Source organism: Cryptomeria japonica, chromosome 3, assembly GCF_030272615.1.
Source record: "Cryptomeria japonica chromosome 3, Sugi_1.0, whole genome shotgun sequence".
NCBI classification, from domain to species: Eukaryota; Viridiplantae; Streptophyta; class Pinopsida; order Cupressales; family Cupressaceae; genus Cryptomeria; species Cryptomeria japonica.
The window spans coordinates 555,003,824-555,024,534 of NC_081407.1; the positions used below are offsets into that span (position 1 = coordinate 555,003,824).

The window sequence follows — 20,711 nt, forward strand, 5'->3', positions numbered from 1 at the left end:
GATCAAGGGTTCACACAAAGAACAAAATGGCGCTCCTGTCCTTCAGTCAAGGACCAAAGCGATTTCAATAAAGTCAACCGTTCCCTTCAAAAACTACGTCAAGGCAAGGTCATGCAAGATCCCAAATGTCTTTAGGAAGATGATAAACAAGGAATTGACCCCAAGACTCGACAAATTTTGGCTAAAATGTAAAGTTCGCTCCTGTCCCTCAGTCAAGGACCAGGGCGAAAATCTCCAGAATATCAAGTTTGCTTTGCAAAGGACAAGATTGGCATGCGTAGAAAAAACAAGGATGATCATTGCCTACCTCGCAAGTTGATTTGACGATTTAAAAAACAAGGACCAAGGAGTTAAAGAAAAAATCGCTCCTGTCCCTCACCAAGGGACCAGGGCGAAAATGGTTTAAAAGGGCATTCATTCAAAAATTGAATAGATCAAACTCCAAGCTACGAATGAAGACCCCATTTTGGACGTAAAGGAAGTGACTTTGAACGTGAAGATCAATCCAAAATGCATGAGCGCTCCTGTCCCTCTCCCAGGGACCAGAGCGATATTGATTAATGTCCCAAATTCCTCCCATGTTTAGGCGCCAATAATTTTTGAATTACATTAAGTGCTAATTTCGATAAACTTTGAAATATTTAATTAAATTAGCATTTAAAATAGCGCATAAGGCATTTAATAATTAATTGAGCCTTTTAAAAAATCGAAATTATTAATTACAAAGGCATTTAAATTAATTAATTATTAAATTAAATAAAAAGGGAGAGCGCTTGGGGTTATATTTTTATATTTTTACAAAAGTCGGCCTCCTTTTTATTTAAATTTTGTTTATTATTTGCCTTATTTCCAAAAGTCGGCCTATGTGAGAATAAGGAGATGAGCGCCTATATAAGAAGGGTACTTTGAAGCATTTTAAAACATCATTCAATCATTGTTACATGCGATTTTGGAGAAGCAATAGAGGGAGCGAATTTTGATCCAAGGAGAGGAGCGAAATTTCCATCCAAGGAGGAGTGCGAACTTTGTTTGTGGTTAGAGGTGGAGCGGATTTTCCTTTAAGGCGTTGAAGACCCCAAGGGTGGTGAAGTTGATAAAGGAGGCACATTTGCTAGGAGAAGCTCGCGTTGAAGACTCCAATCTTCATTTTGCCTAGGCGAATTTCCTAATTTTGCATCTTTTTAGAGATTAGTTCTCAAGAAAGGTATGGCAAGATCTCCCTTGTCCCAATTTTGAATTTTGAATCGTCCTAGCCTCAATCTTGAATTTTGAATTTTGAATCTTGAATTCCAAAATTGCATCGTTATATTTAGGAAATGATAATTCAAGGATTTATCATGAAGTTTCCTAAATTTAAATTTTAATCTATATTTCTATATTGCAAAATCTGTTACTCATTATGAAATGTTGTGTAGGTATCACGATGGCGACCCCGAAGGCAGGAGTATCTACCAGTCGTCCAGCCCTCATAAAGGAAGATCAAAAGACCGAAGAATTGGAGACCAAGATAGTGTCGAAGTGGAGCAACATTGGGGATACCAACTTGGGAAACTTCAGTACGAAGAAGTTTCGAGAGGTCCCTTACATTGGCAAGCCATCACCTGTCGCAAGGAGAATAATTGAAAGTGGCATTATCAAAGCGGCCGGCTTCCCTCCAGCAATCCAGTGCCATGAGTTGATGATCGAGTGTGCTCGCCATTATGATCCACAGTCCAGATCGATCGTGTCCAAGGAAGGAAACACTTTGGCTTATCTTTCAGAGGAGGCTATCAGTGAAGCTCTTCACCTGCCAGAACATAAAGATATGATTTATAAAAGCTTAGAAGGAGCCAGGTCCATGTACGAAGATGATCCAGACACTTGCTTGAGCATCATCAACAAGAATTGGTTACTCAAGAGTCGTCCTCGCCTGAGCAAGATTCCGAACACACCACATAGGATCGACTTCCAGGAGGAGTATAGAGATTTGATAACATTACTCAACCGAGTTACAGGGGCTCCTCAAGCCTTCTATTTTGAGAAGTGGATGTTCTACTTCATCCAAGTGATAGTTCAAGGAAAAGGAACAATTCATTGGGCTAGAATGATTAGCCATTGCTTGGACGTGCAGTTAAGAAGACTGAAGGCTACCAAGTCTTTCCACATGAGTTCATACATCATATATGCCTTGATAAGGAGTTTTGAATATGCAAGACTACCTCACAGAGGAGTGATCGGAAGAGGGCCCGGGGAAGTCAGAGTTTGTGATTCCTATGTTCATTTGCATCATCCTCCAGGAAGTAACTACAAGTTGGTCAATGATACCTTCACGATGAACATCACCAGGACATTGCAAGGCGAGATTCACAATCGGCTATCTCAAGATGCACAAGAGCTTGTAAAGAGGTACGGTGCTTGGTTCATCCAATTTCAGAAGTTTACATATATTAGAGTTCATGGATGTCCTTCACCTCCCTATATGTTGCTAAGATATCCGACAGACAGAATAGTGTTACTTGAGGTAACTAGACAGTTGGCAGCTTATGCGAAGGCATTCAGACACAGGCATGGAAATGGAGTTCCTGTGCCTATCATACTAGGGAATTCAATTGAGGTATGTCCTAATGCTCTAGCCATGGATGATGCAGAGAAAGAGTTGGCCTTATATTCATTTTCATTCTTTGCCTTGAGGGAGAGTTTTGATCCTTATGGGTATATAGAGGAGACAGTCAGAAGGAAATACAGACATGAACCTTAGGTAGAGGACTTTGTGATGAATCTCTCAGATGATCTTGAAGTGAAAAGAAAGATGCATTCTAGATTGCCTTTAGACTTCATCAGGAAATGCAAAATTTACAGAGTGGCCGACCAAGCTCAGGACAGTGGCAGACATCTCCAATCATCTTATGACCGAGAAAGCAAAGCAGTGAAGCTAGATTGGAATGAACCTGAAATTTTGGATCTAGATGCCTTGATGGCTCCAGTTTTGTCTTGTACTCGCAGATGGGTTGATGTGCAACATCAAAAGTTGAGAGAGCAGGGCATATCTATGACTTTTACTTTGGAGGAAAGGCCAGGAGAAGGAGGAGCAAGTGTAAGTGAAGGTAATCCTAATCCCAGAAGCACAAGCGAAGGCAACCTTCGAAGCGTAAGTGAGGGTAATCCTCATCCTAGAGGCTCAAAGAGAAAGGAGAGACCTGAGAAAAGGGAATCCTCCAAGAAGAAGCCAGAGGCCAACCGAGATCGTTCATCCGGCACATCTTCTCGACAAGAGAAGAAGACACTTGAAATGGAGGAATATATGGAATCAATGGTACAGAACGATAAACATGAAGAAGGACAAGCACCTCAACGTTCATCAAGCCGATCTCTCCAAGTTAATGAGTTACATGAAGACAAGAACGATGACGAAGTGACATCTCCTCTCAGAGAAGAAGAAACATTGCCTAAGGAGATACAAGTTAGAGAAACAAGGTCTGCCATTCCGGATTGGTTAAAGGAGAGACTAACAAGGGTGATTGTGATCGAGGACGAAGATAATGTGATTGATTTAGAGAGCCTTGTTGGAAATTCTCAGGAAGTGACAGAAAAGAGGAAGGCTACTAAGATGTCCAAGATGATCAAAGATGAGACAGGATCCAGGAAATTACAGATAGCTACACCAGCAGTGGACAAGCATGAAGGTGAAATCCTTGCAGAGGAGTATGATGTAGAGACATTTGAGCTTGGTCCACTCACAGCCGAGCAGACATTGGATGAGGCCACTGATTCATTTGAGGCACTTAAGGACAAGCTTAGAGAAGAAATGGAAAAGAATAGAAAGCTTGAGCGAGAGGTCGGTGCTTGGAGAGGCTACTTTAGCCATCTCAATCAGCCTTTGAGGCATCAGGATCCAGTAGTATCTCCTGTGCAGGCACTTCCCCTTGAATCAGTTGGTGAGGCAGAGAGAGTCAGGAGTTTGGTTCAGCTTATGAGCTCTTGGATCGACAAATCCCATACAGTTGCTATTGAATTTGCAACAAGAATGATGCAGACCATTCATTGAGCTATCCAGGTTCTTGAGATCATCCACAACCTAATGATAACTGTAGCTGCTTTTGCTCATACTAAGGATGTTATCATTCCTGTCCTGCAAGTAATCAGACAAACATCAAGGAAGGTCCTAGCACAAGAAAAGATAATGGATGGAGGACCTCATAGTTTACTCCAATGGTCAACTTTACTCCAGATGAAGGAAGTTCTTTTTGAGGACATCAGTAACAAATGCAATCAAGTTGAAGAGATTATCCATCCGATCCAAGACAAAGTGTTTGAAGTATTATGTACTATCGTTGGCAGGAGGATTGCAGTTGAGACAGATGTGGATTTGCAAGAATTAGAAGAAAGAGTCAAGGTCATCTTTTGCAAAGATGAGAATGTTATTACAGATGAGCAACGGGATCAGATGTTTGCTACCATGCTCCTGATTGAGAAAATCAAAGAACTTGAACCTGGATGGGACATTGCTCTACTCAAGGCTTTCAATTAGGTCATCCACTTGGAGGAACGAATGAGGAATCTTCTCGAGATTCCAATTGCTGAGATCGAAGGAATCGTGTCTAGATTCATTGCATATGCTAAGAAAGAGCATTGGAAAGGGAATAAGATTCTAGAAGAAAGGTTGTTATAGATGATGTGGCACCTTAATTATCATTGGTCTATGTCTCCTAGATTTTTGTGCCAAATTTAATATTTGGCTATGCATTTAATATTGTTCAATAAAAAGGGGGCTATTTGTAATAAACCCTAATTAGGGTTTAGGTGTCATAATCTTGGCCATTGATCTTCTTTTAATCTGGACCGTTCATTGTAATTGAGGATGCTATTTATACCCTCATTCATTTTCATTTTGATATATAGATATAGAATTAAGAGAGAGCAATAAGAAATAGTTAGAGTTTAAAGTTTTTAGAGAAGCAAGTTATTTTGTAGCAAGATTGAGCTTTGAAGAAGGAATTTCAAACAATTGTTGTTTATGATGGCTTTGAGATCAATAAAATATTGAAGTTATGGTGTTTTATTGCAATTCTTGTGGTTATCTTCATGGTTGTTTACTTTCTTGAATCATTCTCAGTCAAAGTAGTATTTAAGTTTGAAGGACTAAGTGTTGGGCTTGATCTTTGGTGAGATTCACATTCCAAACCACTAGCTTCTTACTAATTGTAGGAACGCTTTGTGTGGTCAACTGGAGAGACTTGAATTACTTAAACCTTCAATCGTCATTGAGCTTTGGATATGTGCCTTCGTGGTAGTATCCATGATCCTTGATGAATTGAAAGATCATTTGTTACCTTAGAAGATCGCATCAATTTCAGTTGAGTTGTTATTTCATGGCAATATTGAAGTTGGTAGAATCTTACCAAGTCCTGCCCGCATTGAGTCATTCTTAGGATTAGATTAGAGTTTATCTCTTGCAAACCCTACCCCTTTTGATCTTTTTTGGAATTCATTAGTATTAGGAAATCTTGTTTCTGCAATTCGGATACGTAAGGCCCCTTGATGAAACAGCAATCACAACGACCACTGGTGCTTATCCACACGTAGAGACCCTACATAAAAGAACATTGGAGTCACCCTGATTGATCCTTTTTTGCGACATCTTCAGCAATCAAAGACTTTATTCAAGAGAGGATAAGGTACCCTTGGGTATTTTATTCTGTGTATGATTGTGTACAAAATACACGTCAACAGGTTCCTTTCAGCTGATTTAGATTTCATTATTCTAACCCGAATGAGTGTTGGTGTGTTTGCAAAATTTTTAAAAATAAAAAAAAATTGTTGGGGATATTACACTATACATAAAAATTGAATTTATAATGTAAAAATAACTGAATTTAAATGAATGGATCAGATATAGTTTGGTTAGGAATAATTGCATACAATATAAATAAACTGAATTTATAATTTAAAGATAACTGAATTTGAATGAATGCAACTTAGTTTGTGTTGAAGATATTGTAGCTATAGTCAGATTACTGAGATCTATTTGTATATATATATGTGAACATATGCTTTGCATATATTCACACACACACACACACACACACACACACACACACACACACACACACACACACACACACACACATATATACAAACTGAAGCACAGACCATACCGATGTAAGACTTGGATTAATATCTTCACATCTAAGATGAACTTAAGACATATATGAATCAATATCAAATGTTAAGTGCTGGAGATGCGATTGAATTATAGTTCTATCCATGTTTGTATTGTTAACATACTAATAGTGAGTTAGTACTTACTAACTAATCAGATTCATATGATTCGGGTTACTTAACTAACCATTAAGACATAGTGTTTGATATTGAAGAGACACAACCGATCATGGATCGGTTCTACAATTCATATATAGCCTCATTCGATGGAAGAATGCAATCATCGAAATTGATAAATGACTTGTATTCTTCAGCAGAGATAATCCCAGCGACTCATATATTCACAAGGTATAGTTTGACATTATATATTCATTTGATATTGCAGATTGATAACAATATCCAAGGCATTCTATATCGCAGATCGACATCATATTAAGGGCAGTTTATACTCCAGATTGAATATATATTTTCAAGTGCTGGGCATTCACTATTAGTGAATTAATCATCATATCAGACATTACTGTATACTTACCTGGGCGAGGTCTATCGGTGATCAAGGTGGACTTGAGAAATATTATATATCAGGCACTGCTTCATATCAGTCAAAGTAGAGATATGTAAATGATTCTATGCTAGTTGCAAGTCATCTACTGCATTATTTGATATGAGATTCTAAAGACATCTTTACATACGTGTGATTTGTTTTTGTCTACTTGAGTCTAAAGAAGTTAAAGAACTAAATTTAAAGATACTTACCTGCAAATAGAAGACTGAATTTGATTTAGTTCACATCTATCTATATCTATAATAAGTTCAATTTGCATTAACATGGTATCAGAGCTAGGATACAATCTGATCCTAAATTGATCTTGAGTAACTAAAGATCACATAATTTGAAGACTAATCAAATTCCTTCATGAAACATGGCAAGCACGATCAGATTCGAGGATCGATTAGATGGAGCAAATAACTTTTCATCATGGAAGCTAAGAATCACTATGTTGCTAAAGGAAAACAAAGTATACTCACATGTATACGATAAAATCACCGAACCTAAAGATGAACCGGAAAAATCTCATTGGATAGAAAACAATGAGAAGGCCATGAGATTGATCATAGATGCTGTTCGAGATCACATTGTTCCAATCCTAGCAAGACAAGAAACTGCACATCTGAATTCACTTGAAAATGCATTTGAAATCAATAATACCGACAGGATACTCGCACTCAAGAGGCAAATAAACAACATAAGCATGAATAAAGATGAAACTATAAATGCTTACTTCCTGAGGATAACAGCACTTCGAGATCAACTATCTTCAGTTGGATGTAAAATTGATGAAAAGGAATTAACCTACACTGCCTTAAGTGGATTATCTAACTCATGGGAACCTTTTGTGCAAGGCATAAGTGCAAGACCTGAACTTTCTAACTTGGATAGACTAAGATCTGACTGTCTTCTAGAAGAAACTAGACTACTCATCAAAGGGAGCAAACAAAAGGGTTTAGATGAGGACATTCATGTTCTTAACACTAATTCCAACTCTAAGAAGAAGTTAAAGAAGAAGAATTTCAAGAGGAAGAGAAAATTTAATGGAAAGGGCAAACCAAGAAAAGATGTCTCTCAAATTCAATGCTTCCGATGTGACCAATATGGACACTATGCTACTAACTGTCCAGATCAAACAGAGAAGCAAGCAACATATGCCAAGGTTGGAAAAACATACTCTCAAGAGGAATCTGAAATGCTCACATTCTACACAACACTTTCAAATCAAGTTTCCAACAAATCGTGCACCTGGGTGATTGATAGTGGATCATCCCGACATATCACCGGATATCAAGAAAACATGGAAGATATGGTGGAAGAAACTGATGAGGAAGTTACCATTGGAGATGATTCCGCACATCCAATGAAAGGAGTGGGGCCCTGTACAATCAAGTTAGAATCAGGCATAACTATTCAGTTGAAGGATGTACTATATGTGCCAGAAATCAAAAGGAACCTGATATCCATTTCTGCCCTTGAGGATAATGGCTATAGGGTCACCTTCATGGATGGAAAAGTCCTGGCATGGCCTAAAACATCTACATTCAAGAAAGCTCAAGTTATAGGAAAGAGGCATGGATATCTTTACAAATTGTGCACTGAACCTAAACAAGCCCTTGTTCATGAAACTACAGACTTGAGTGAAATTTTGCATAGAAGATTAGGGCATTTACATTTTCGTGCTCTAAACTCTTTAGACAAGATGGTAACAGGATTACCTAAGTTGAACCCCTCGCACTGTGGGACCTGCAAAGGATGTGCTCTAGGCAAGAACACCAAAGGTTCTTTACAAAATAGCTCAAGCAAAACCAAAGTTACATTGGAGCTAATCCACTCAGACTTGTGTGGACCTATGTCCAAACCCTCCATAGGTGGAGCCTTATACTATGTGATTTTTATGGATGATTTTTCAAGGAAGACTTGGATCTATTTCTTAAAGTGCAAAGAATCTGAAGTAATTCTAAATAGATTCAAAGAATTCAAAGCCTTTACAAAAAACTCATTCGGGAAGAAAATCAAGACTCTGAGAAAAGATAATGGGAGAGAATATACTTCAGAATTGTTTAAAGAGTTTTGTGCAACCGCAGGGATCAAGAGGGAGTTTACAGTACCTTATAATTCCCAACAAAACAGAGTAGCTGAGAGGAAAAATAGAGCTATTGTGGAAGCTGCAAAATCAATGATGTTCGATCAGAACTTAGATACCTCATTCTGGACAGAAGCATCTCGAAGAACAGTTTATATCCAAAACAGATGTCCACATTCTCATCTTAACAACAGAACTCTAGAGGAGGCATTTACAGGCCGGAAACCAGACATAAGTCATTTAAGGATGTTTGGTTGTCCAGTATATATTCATGTTCCAAAAGAGAAGAGAACAAAGTTGGAGCCTTCCAGAAAGAAAGGTATTTTTGTGGGATACAGTGAGACTACAAAGGCTTACAGAATCCACATTCCTGGATAGAGACAAATAGAGCTAAATCGGGATGTAATATTTGAGGAGGATATTACCTTCAAAAGGGCAAAGAATCATGATGAGTTGGAAATACAAAATCCTCCCTCAAACGAGGTAACATGTTACTTCCCTGAAGTTCAGACAGAAGTTCCTGAAGAAACTTCTTATGAAAACCCACCTGAAGCTGAAATTCAGAGGGAGTATCAAGAAGAAAATTCAAATATCAAAAAAAAGGAGCAACCACTCTGTGTAGGAAAATAGTAGAGGAAGCAGGAAGCTTCGCGACATCTGATGGTACATTCAGAGAAAGCAAGAGGCCTCAGAAACTAACTTATGATGCACTGATGAATGAAATCCTGGACTCAGAACTTGGAAGTGTTAGTGAAGCCCTCAAGAGTCAAGCATGGAAAGATGCCATGACGGAAGAGTACCTATCGATCTTGAAAAATGATGTTTGGGACATAGTGCCCAGACCTGAAGCAAAATCAGTTGTGTCCTCCAAGTGGTTATTCAAGATTAAACATGCTGCAGATGGTAGTATAGAAAAACACAAGGCACGGTTTGTTGCTAGAGGTTTCTCACAGAAAGAAGGTATTGACTACGAAGAAACTTTTGCACCAGTAGCTTTCTGAAAATCCAGTATTCCATGATCGATCCAAGCATATTGAATTCCCCTATCAGTATGTAAGAGACATGGTGGAGAGACATGCTATTCAATTGGAATATGTTAGTAAAAGCGATCAAACGACAAACATTCTCACCAAGCCTCTTTCAAGAGCTAAAGTGGAGCACTTCAGGAAGAAACTTGGTATGGTTGAAATGTAATTGAGACACAGTATCGAAATTGTTTTATTTGTACTTATATATAAAGTTGTTTAATTTGTAAACTCTTTGATGTCATATGTGTTGACTCTATGACTTTAATGGGCATGTTCTCCGGTGTACATTATGGGAAGGTGATGATCTTTCAAATAATGAACACTTGTATTCAGTATTGTAAGGTGACGACTTTACAATGCTTACTATCACGACGAATATCATGCTGACTTGATATTTATGGAAATGTCTTGATAGTTATCATCCTTTGGAATTATTGATAGATATCATGCTGACTTGATATCGAGTATGTATCAATATTCCTTATGGGTGAATCATGGTGGATATTATGCAGACTTAATATCCATGGATATGCCATGATGAGTTATGGTAGACATCATGATGTCAGTACACATACCATAACCAGGATATTTAAATATCATGCTGACTTGATATTTAATATACTCCTTGATATCACGAGTAGTGTGATATCTAAACTTGTTCATACTTAGTTAATCTTCCCTAGCTAAGAGGGAGTGTTGAAGATATTGTAGCTATGGTCAGATTACTGAGATCTATTTGTATATATATATATGTGAACATATGCCTTGCATATATTCACTTATATATATACAAACTGAAGCACAGACCATACCGATGTAAGACTTGGATTAATATCTTCACATCTAAGATGAACTTGAGACATATATGAATCAATATCAAATGTTAAGTGCTGGAGATGCGATTGAATTATAGTTCGATCCATGTTTGTATTGTTAACATACTAATAGTTAGTTAGTACTTACTAACTAATCAGATTCATATGATTCGGATTAGTTAGTAACTAACCATTAAGATATACCGTTTAATATTGAAGAGACACAACCAATCATGGATCGGTTCTACAATTCATATATAGCCTCATTCGATGGAAGAATGCAATCATCGAAATTGATAAATGACTTGTATTCTTCAGCAGAGATAATCCCAGCGACTCATATATTCACAAGATATAGTTCGACATTATATATTCATTTGATATTGCAGATTGATAACAATATCCAAGGCATTCTATATCGCATATAGACATCATATCAAGGGCAGTTTATACTGCAGATTGAATATAAATTTTCAAGTGCTGGGCATTCACTATTAGTGAATTAATCATCATATCAGACATTACTGTATACTTACCTGGGCGAGGTCTATCGGTGATCAAGGTGGACTTGAGCAATATTATATATCAGGCACTGCTTCATATCAGTCAAAGTACAGATAAGTAACTGATTCTATACTAGTTGCAAATCATCTACTGCATTCTTTGATATTAGATTCTAAAGACATCTTTACATACCTGTGATTTGTCTTTCTCTACTTGAGTCTAAAGAAGTTAAAGAACTGAATTTAAAGATACTTACCTGCAAATAGAAGACTGAATTTGATTTAGTTCACATCTATCTATATCTATAATAAGTTCAATTTGGATTAACAGTTTGAAAGGGAAGTTGCGCAAATATGTTTTTAGGGAAATTTTTTTTTACACCATATGAAAATGATAGAGATGTACTTGGAAATTTAAATGGAGCAATTTACATATTTGTAAACAACCGTTTATTAAATACGTGAAACATTTAATATTCAAAGAAGTAAATTTTGTATTTTATGACCCAAATATATGACACATGCATTTACAAATTTAAACTTGGTAATCATTAATGTTGTATTATTTTATGTTATTATAATATTCTAATTAGTGGTTTTAGAATTATTATATCCTTGTTGTGTCTTTAGTTGACCTATGATGCTAATAATTATATTACATTATATTATTTCTACAATAATTATTAAATTGTGTTAGTGTATAATTACATTATTTAAATAACAGATTTAAAGTTTTTTTTTTAAATATAAAAATGAAATATATGTTTTCATATCTATCATCATTTTTTATATAGATTATTTATAATATAGTAGCAAAGGAAGGTTCAAAATGTAAAGCACGTTTTAAATTATTATTACAAGTATAAAAAAATTATTAATAATGCTATATATATTATATAAAATTAAAACTAAAGTGTATCTCATTATTATTAATTATTAATTATTATATCTATTTAAATTATTAACTATTAATTTTTTAATTTTAAGTATAAAATAATTATTCATAATTAACACCAACAAACAAAAGTAAAACAAAATATTTGTTTGATTGATATTGATTGCTGCATTCCCAAACATTTTCTTACATAAATCCTAATTGAACATTAAACCTAGCTGTAATCCGTAATCGTAACTGTTATATAATGTTTTTTTTTTTGCTAGGTAAAAGGCCGTAGCCAAAGTATTTTATTAGATATAAAACTAAGTACATCTCCATTTAGTGCGGGCACCGGTAGGAAAGAACGAAGTCAAGAAAACCTCCGGTCTTTCCCGGGACCCATAGGGTCCAAAAATTTAGAAGTAAGTACTAGATGATCACAAAGCCAAACCTTACGACTAATTTCCCCCAGCATACAAATGGCCTGATACAATTAAGCCTGACCAATCATAATATCCAAATCCATAGACTAAACCTAGAATACAGTAATCCCATCTGTATGAACCAAATTTGCTTTCATCAGGTTCTCCTCTTCGGTGTTGCTTAACTGCCCCTGCAGCAAACAAACATAACAACCTTTCTCGACCACATTATTAGTATAGTTCATCTTCATAGAATTCAATCATCAGTAATCTATCTTAAATAAATTTCACAATGCTGATAGCAGATCCTCATAAAAAACATTCTGTGAGTCTGTCTCCAATCAAAAAAAAACTTTCAAAAATAATTATCTACTGTAGATTAACTAACCATCCATCATAAAAAGCAGAGACATTTTTAACTAACTGTTCTTGCTAATTCATCAAAGGCAGATAATTAAAATTCATTATCAGAGTTAAACATTCTAAGAAGGCCAGAAAATCAATCCAGCCAGTCCTAGAAGGTGCTATAACCATAAACCCAAAAGCAAAGAACATAGAGACCTCTAAAAGCTCCTCATATTGGATATCTATGTCTATGACTAGGATTGTTCCCTTACCAGGTGCAACAAAGACTCCTCTACTTGCATTTAGTCATGAAACAATCTACTCCTAGCCATAGATATCCAAGTATAACTGGAGATTCATATCTAACACAACAGAGAATTCCTTCATTATCTGATATTGACTCAAAGTAAATAAACTTAAACCCAACATGCTACATATGTCTAAAGATATTTATTGGTATGACTAATATAATCAGTTCAAGCCATAGAAATTACTTGTTAGATTGCAATATAACCCATTAGTCGAATATACCGAATATTAAGAAACGGAGACCAAAGCCAAAATCTACTCAAACAGTCACAACCATGAAATTAACTGGCTACTAAACATAATACTTACTATAGTAAAACTAAAATACTGCAAGTACCTACTGAATTAACAACCTAGTTTCTGTTAGGTCAACAAATATTCGAAGTCAGGTTTGGAGAAAGCATAAACAAACTAGTGTTTACCATTAATATATCTGTTGTCGTAATAGCACAAAAGTCTGCAAGCTATACTCAAATCTATATATCAAAAGGTGTTGTGTAAGTCTATTCCCATTATTCTTCCATATCTGAGGTTGATGACAGAGGGTGATGCCTTATCCGTAGACATTCTCTCAGGCTGATTGCAAGAGGTATCCTTAGCTTTTGAATTCCCTTTGACCCACGAAGCCTTGATTATCATTGGGGGAATTACCTGGATCCTATCCATTGGTATGTCTGGCATGTTTTCTGGAATCGCAAACCCTTCCTCCTTAAGATATTCCACCCACCAATTGCTATGAGGAGGCTCCTTTATATGTTTCCATACCAGCAGAAACTCCGCATTCCTGTGTATAATGGGAATTCTCTCCGTAAATTTTGTTTCATCCTTCACTACAAGGATAGGCCTCTTACAAATATTTGTCCCTTTGTCACCATAATCCTCCGGATATGGAACCTTAAGGGTTTCATCCACACTACCCACTGCTATCTCAGAGAGTCTCAAGAATTCTTCCTTGAATAATGACAGACCCAACAAAATTACCTCGCTTTTCCGAAATCCTACCCTTAGCAATATTGCCGAAAATATGGCCGGGATATCACAGTTAACCTGATACATGAATTCATAATTGATGAAATCCTCCCCCATAATCTCCCGCACTGCTCTAAGCGTGAAATCATTTGCCACATTCAGGATTCTACACCGCCTTTCTGATTTAATCTCACCTCTGAAGGCCATAAGGCGATTATCACTTGTAGAAAAAAATTTAATGTTAGACTCCATGGCTTTGAATTAATCTTTGCATTCCAATCCTAAATAAAAGTTAACTTCTGGATCCTTCCGCACAATATAATTTCCTATTTGCCTTGGCACGTGTGGATCGGGCCTCAAACCAGCTTAGAGGCTAGTCTTTCCCATAATGCAGCAGTCATTTCTCATAATGATTATCCTAACACTATGCCTTCAAGATACTTTCTATCCTTAATGTCTATTTTAAATAGATATGCTATATGAGACCATCTAAAATCATGATTGCCACTGTCAGTTGCCAAACTTCCTTCACACTGCGTACATCTAAAGGGATGGCTTAACTTGTACAAAATTACTAAACCCAAAGAACTCCCTAGAAACTTCTTGCCCTTCGAATCTGTGAGGGAAGGCAATTGTTATATAATGTTAATCGTAATACTATAATATGATATAATGTTTTTTTCATATTAATATTTATGTATAATATCTATATAAATATTATATTAAAACAATGTTAGTGTAAGGTCAATGTTATAATTCGATACTATTTTAAGGTGACCCCTACATTTAAATATTAATCTTTAAAAAGTAAAAGATTTAGATTAAATTAAAATTAATTGACCCTTAAGTAAATAATACCCCTTACATAACTTTAATCATAATTGTCATATCAAATTAATTTAAGTCTTTATTTTAATTACTATAGTATTATATTATTGACTTACTTCTTATTATATTATTAATATTTTAATCATTAAAATATTTTTATTCTAATTTTTTTTTTCACAATATTAAATTATTATTTTTTATTAAATATTATTAATATTTTATATTATATTATTTTATTCTCGTTTTTTATGCATAATGATCTATGAGGCAATAGTTGACAAAAACGATCCATAGAATTCCATGACCACTTGAATTTTCAAGTGTCACATTCCTTTTTCCTTGCTTTGGTAGGGGCACCATTATAATTAAGTTATTAGTATGCATGACACATTGAGGTTTCCATGACAAAATATTCCTCTTCGCTAACTCACCATTAATTCCTCTAACATACCTGTAAATGCTTTTCTATCTACCCGTCTTTTAAAAAAATCACTCAAAGCTTTTCAAGTTTGAATCAATTAGTTTTTGTATGCATGATAATGTTCTGCTCTGAAGTATTTACAGGGCCAAAGTTTTAACTGCATGAGTGCATTTAATGTGATGTATAGCTCGACATTTTCACAATAAAGTGGATCAGCTGTAAAAAATTGGATTTGCTGGAAAAATTGTGAAAATTAAGAGAAATAGCTTGATTTTTTTATTTTCTCGTGGGGGGTGAATTGGATTTTTTTTTTTGAGGTGAGTCATTCAGAAAGTTGGTTTAAAAACATCGATGCTGTTTTATTTAGAAAAAATTGCAACATCTGAGTATTTTTCCGTCCGACATGGTGTGAAAACGCTTGTCCATTTCTGGCAACAATTCTTCAAAATCAATTAAAATTGAAACTGACAACTAACCATTAAATTTTCAAAGTTTGAATCGGACCAATACAAAAAGCAAATGCAGAGATGTTCGGTTGTAGTGTCATGAATTAAATGCGTTTGGAATAATTTTTCTCCGGCACGGATTAAAAAGTCAGTGTGAGACATCAGACTTTCAGCTGGAGGTTCCTACCATATAAGAGCCTATCGGCTAATTATAAGAACAGTGATACTCATAATTGCCAAAATATAGAATATTTAAATACCTCATATTCATTATTTGCAAAAATAAAAATACTCAAATCAAATTAGAATTGATATTTAGTATTGAAAATACTACTAAATGTGACAATTCAAATTTAAAACTTAAATCATGTCTGTTTGCCAATCAGGTTCCATTGTACTTTAATATCTCATAAATTCAATTTTGCCAGCAGAGTGAACAAACTCTAGAGTGATGTGTATGATTAAACAGCAGCAGAATAAATCATATAATTCAATGATCAAGCAAGAAGACTAGCTATTATGAACAAATTATACAGGCTAGACCATCAAGTTATTGGGTAAACCCCATATTAGCTATTTTATGTATAGATGCATTAGATTTCTAGAGCAAATGAAATCGAAAGCAGCTTGATACTTTCTAAACACTACATATAACTGGTTTTATCCATGTTTTGGAAGAATGCCTATGATAGATATTGATATTAATTGAATTTTAAGACCTCTAAACTTATCTGCAGTTAATATCCTTAATGATAAGCCAAAGCACTTCGTGCATAAATGCTAAGTTCCTGTTCACTCAAAAAATACGTTAAGATGGGGAACTTTTACAAACAATGCCATTACTATTAGGAAGTTGAGAAGAATGCAGTAGGAAGGCCACAAAATTAAAAATGTTTATTTTTGTTTAAAAGAATTGCTTTTGGGGGAGTCCTGGGCTGCAGGTACGCCCTTGGGTTTGCCTAGGGTATTGCCTGGGTGCCCGGATACTCAGTGGGGTTGGTATAACCCATAGAGAATCTCGAATCTAGGGGTGTACTAGTACTGGATCAGTACTCATAAAGGACCAGGACCAGCACTGGAGGCCGAGGCAAGAAACCCAGTAACATAGAAAAAAATTGCTGCAAACCTAACATTGAAAAAAGATTAAAAAAAATGCAAAACCTGGCTTCGAATTAAAAAAAATGGTAGAACCATAGCTATTGTGGAGTAACTCAAATGTATATATAACATGAATGTGCATGTAAAAAACAACATATCTAAATGCCTAAAAAATTCCAGAAATGTTAAACAAATTTGAAAAACAAAATAAGAAAAATAAAACATACCTGAAAAGATCTTCAAAAATCTAAAAAATAACACATCTACAATTGCCTAAAATCACAAGAAGAGATCAACGTCAATGATGGCTGCGAGAGTGATATGTAAAGGTGCAGAGGGCTTATTAACAAGGAAAATTTTCTTTTTAGCACATTCCAGTGGGCAGGCCTGCAACTCTCTGATTTTTTCCTGCAGGTACGTGATCGAGTTACTCAGCACACTCTGCAACTTGCTAGTACTTGTAAGTTAGGCAATTTACAGTAAATTTTTGATCCCTGATTGAAACAATTTTCAATAAGTAATGTTTTTCTATTAGTATGTTCAACTTTACATCTTTGAATGTAAATAACATTGTCTAGTTTATGAGCTCTAGCTTAGCAATCTTATCACATTATTCTAATGATAAATACATAGTGTGATTAAAATCATCAATTTAAAGATCTCTTGCAGGTTCTTCTAGAAGCATCTTTTTCAATTTATTATGGACAATGGAAACTTGAATTTTGACATGAAACTCGTTGTACAAATGTAATTCAACTCGTAATTCAACTGTGCAGGGTACCCAAACACAGGATAAGAATGAACTCCTCTTCCAGGAGTTTGGAATCAACTACAACACACTTCCTGAAATATTTCGGAAGGGATCTTGTGTGTTAAGGAAAGAGGTAAGCTTTCTTTGTAAAAAATGAATTGGATTCATAGTGTTTATTGTAGCATTTTCATGTTCAATCAAGTTATAGAAGCTTTATTTTTTAATATAAATAGGAAGTGCTAAAAATAGTAACCCTTGCCAGAAAGCACTGAAAAACACCACCAGGCCTTGCATAGGCCTTGAGTCCCCTAACCAACTCCACTTAGCCTAGAGGAACTCTGTAATAGGCTAATGGACTACCAAACTGATCAGGTGCAAGAAAGGGGACATTACAACCCTATTAAATCTTTTTATTCTAGCTTCCCTATGGTTGAATTTCCCCAAATGAATTAGAGATAACTTATGATTAAGTTAATAATCCCAACCCTAGTTGGATTTTAGGGCAGAAACTACGGCATTTACAGAAAGAGGACATTACAATATATCTTCATATTCCTATGAAGAGATGCGATCCTTCTTAACGGAGATGACCACTTGAATAACCATGACTTCTTAAAATTCTTCTATAAATGCTTCATAAATCTGCATAATCTTCTCTTCATGAATGCTACACAAATCTACACAAAACTCTTGTTTATAAATCTGTCATAAATGCTTCACAAATCTGCATGTCTTTCTTCTAGATCTGCAATATTCTTTCATCTAGATTTGCTATACTCTTATTCCTCTTCAAGGGCCTGTTCTTCAAATCTAAATGATATTTTTTTCTTGCTACTCACTCACCTTCTTGTCCACATTTCACCATCACCTTTATATCTACATATCCCTATGCCTCTTCATGAAAAGAGACATCTCTTTGAATAGAGGCGACCTTTTGAAAAGGTAACGCTTTTTGTTAACAATTCTTCATGTTGAATGCCTTTTAAAATGCTTTTATTTATCTTCAAATCAATCTGATTTTATATCTTCTTAAATCCGAATAATCTTCATTGCAAATTACCTATTTTATTTCCCATTCATCTTCTATTTATACCATCGCATGGTCTTATGAAGAGAGGCATCCCTTTCATGTAGAAAGACAATTCTTCAAGGGAAACATCCTTTGTTAACTAATTGTAGTAAGCTTACCAACAATCTTCAATACACCTTGACATCAATGACAACATTTTCAACAATGGGTCAAATCAACTAGTAGTGAACAAGTCTATGTTAAAACTTCCTTGCTAAACAAAGACAAGAAGAAAATTAATCCAGAATGCATACATAGAGAAAATATATTATACATAACACAAAGTTCAAATTTATTAGCTATTTTATAGAGTAAAATTAAACCAAAACCTCCAATACTTAAAAAAATTCTCATTACCGCACAAGTTTTCTATTAATAAAGATACCAATATTGACTTGGATTTAAATATTAGTTTCCTCTTCTCTCTGTGCCTTTTTGTTTAGATTACCAATGTATATATACACTTCTAAAGTGATGTTTCAGTTGTGTTTTTAAAAGTAGACAATTGATTACAAGAATTAGATATTCAATAATAGGATCCATGCCCTATGAAGTTTAAATTTTTGATGTAATAATTCTGTCTTATGTTTTGTTGATGGCATTGTGTTGTGACCATTTCACACATCGCCCCATTAGAATGGGGACCCCCTCTTTTTGCCTTAGGTTTTGTTTTCTCTTTGCTTGTTTTCTCTCTGCTTTTAGGGTTTTGAGTGAGTGAGTGGTCTGCCTGGGCTGGCTAGATTAGGGCTAAACCTTGGAAGCTCGTTTTAGGGTTTCTTTCAAGCTAAGTCTAGTCTTGTTTGGGAAGTTGTTAGTCATCTGCCTGAAACTTCAAGATTGCCAGAATGAAACATGCCTTTCAAGGGAGTCAAGTTGGTTAGGTCAGGGGTAGGTCTCATGTCAGGTTAGGTCTAGATTGAAAGAGGGTTTTGCTTGTCAGGGTCCTGTTTGTTTACCTATCTAAGTCAGTTGAGTTGAGCTAATGAGGATAAGGAGTTGGGTTGATCAAGTTAGATGAAGGATGAAGCAAATTAAGGTAATATCTAGCTTGGAAATGTCAAATTCGCTCTTGACCCTTCCAAAGGGTCCAGGGTGAAAATTATTGTAAACCTCTTTTCTCCTCATTTTTGACCAAGTGATGATTTCTAAAAGGCATGATTGGAGGTGAATTGATATATTCTTGCCTGGAGAGGGATTTTGATTGATTTTGAAGAGCAAGATGATGCCAGAAAGAGGATTTTCGCTCATGACCCTTCCAAAGGGTCCAGAGCGAATTTCATCCTAAATACTATTTCTTGCTTTGAGTAGACTTGTAATCTTGTTCCTAGCCTAGAAAATGATCTAACTTTGCCTTGTGAGATGGTTTCAAACTTGAAGGCTGAGCAATTTGGCCTAGAATGAAGATTTCGCTCCTGACCCTTCCAGAGGGTCCAGAGCGAAAATCTTATAAGAGCTTATTTTTCACTAACTTTGGCTAACTTTTCATGTGCAGGATCTCTTGGAATGAAGATTGGACATCATTTGATACATTTGAAGATTTGGAAGCGTGCAAAATGAAGATTTTTGGACAAGAAAGGTGAATTTCTCTCCTGACCCTTCCAAAGGGTCTAGAGCGAAATTCTCAATAGCTCCCATGTTGCAATGAAAAAGGTCAAGTTTTGGGCATGAGTGAAACAAGAACAACTCCCTTTTGCCTCCTGAAGAAGTTTCAAGGTAGAAAATGAAGGATTCTGGCCAAGAAAGGCAATTTCGCTCCTGACGCTTCCAAAGGGTCCAGAGCAAAACTCCTTATAAACCCATTTTTTTAGCCTTTATTGGATATGAAATCCTATTCCTAGCACAGTGAAAGGTGAAATCCCGCTTAGCAAAGAAGTTTCAAGGTGGAAAATGAAGGATTTTGGTCAAAATGGTGAAAATCGCTCCTGATCCTTCCAAAGGGTCCAGAGCGAATTTTCTCAAAAACACTTTTTGCTATCAATTTTGCTCAGTCAAGTAGGGGATAAGATGAAACATAGAAGGAATTTCCCTTGGGATTAAGTTGAGATTGGAAGAAATC

At 35.6% G+C, this 20,711-nt stretch overlaps 1 protein-coding gene across 5 annotated transcripts in view; it reads left to right on the forward strand.

Annotated features, from left to right (window-relative positions):
• The window catches only part of LOC131029896 (tRNA(His) guanylyltransferase 1), a 97,511-nt gene that overhangs the window by 45,543 nt on the left and 31,257 nt on the right, over nucleotides 1-20,711 (forward strand). For 4 of the 5 annotated variants that reach the window (XM_057960560.2, XM_057960558.2, XM_057960559.2 and 1 more), the window contains one exon: nucleotides 17,612-17,719. In XM_057960560.2, coding sequence (XP_057816543.1) covers nucleotides 17,612-17,719 — 108 coding nt within the window. Of the gene's footprint in view, nucleotides 1-17,249; nucleotides 17,296-17,611; nucleotides 17,720-20,711 lie in introns of all 5 variants that reach the window. The other variant, XR_009102847.2, reaches the window with a different exon arrangement.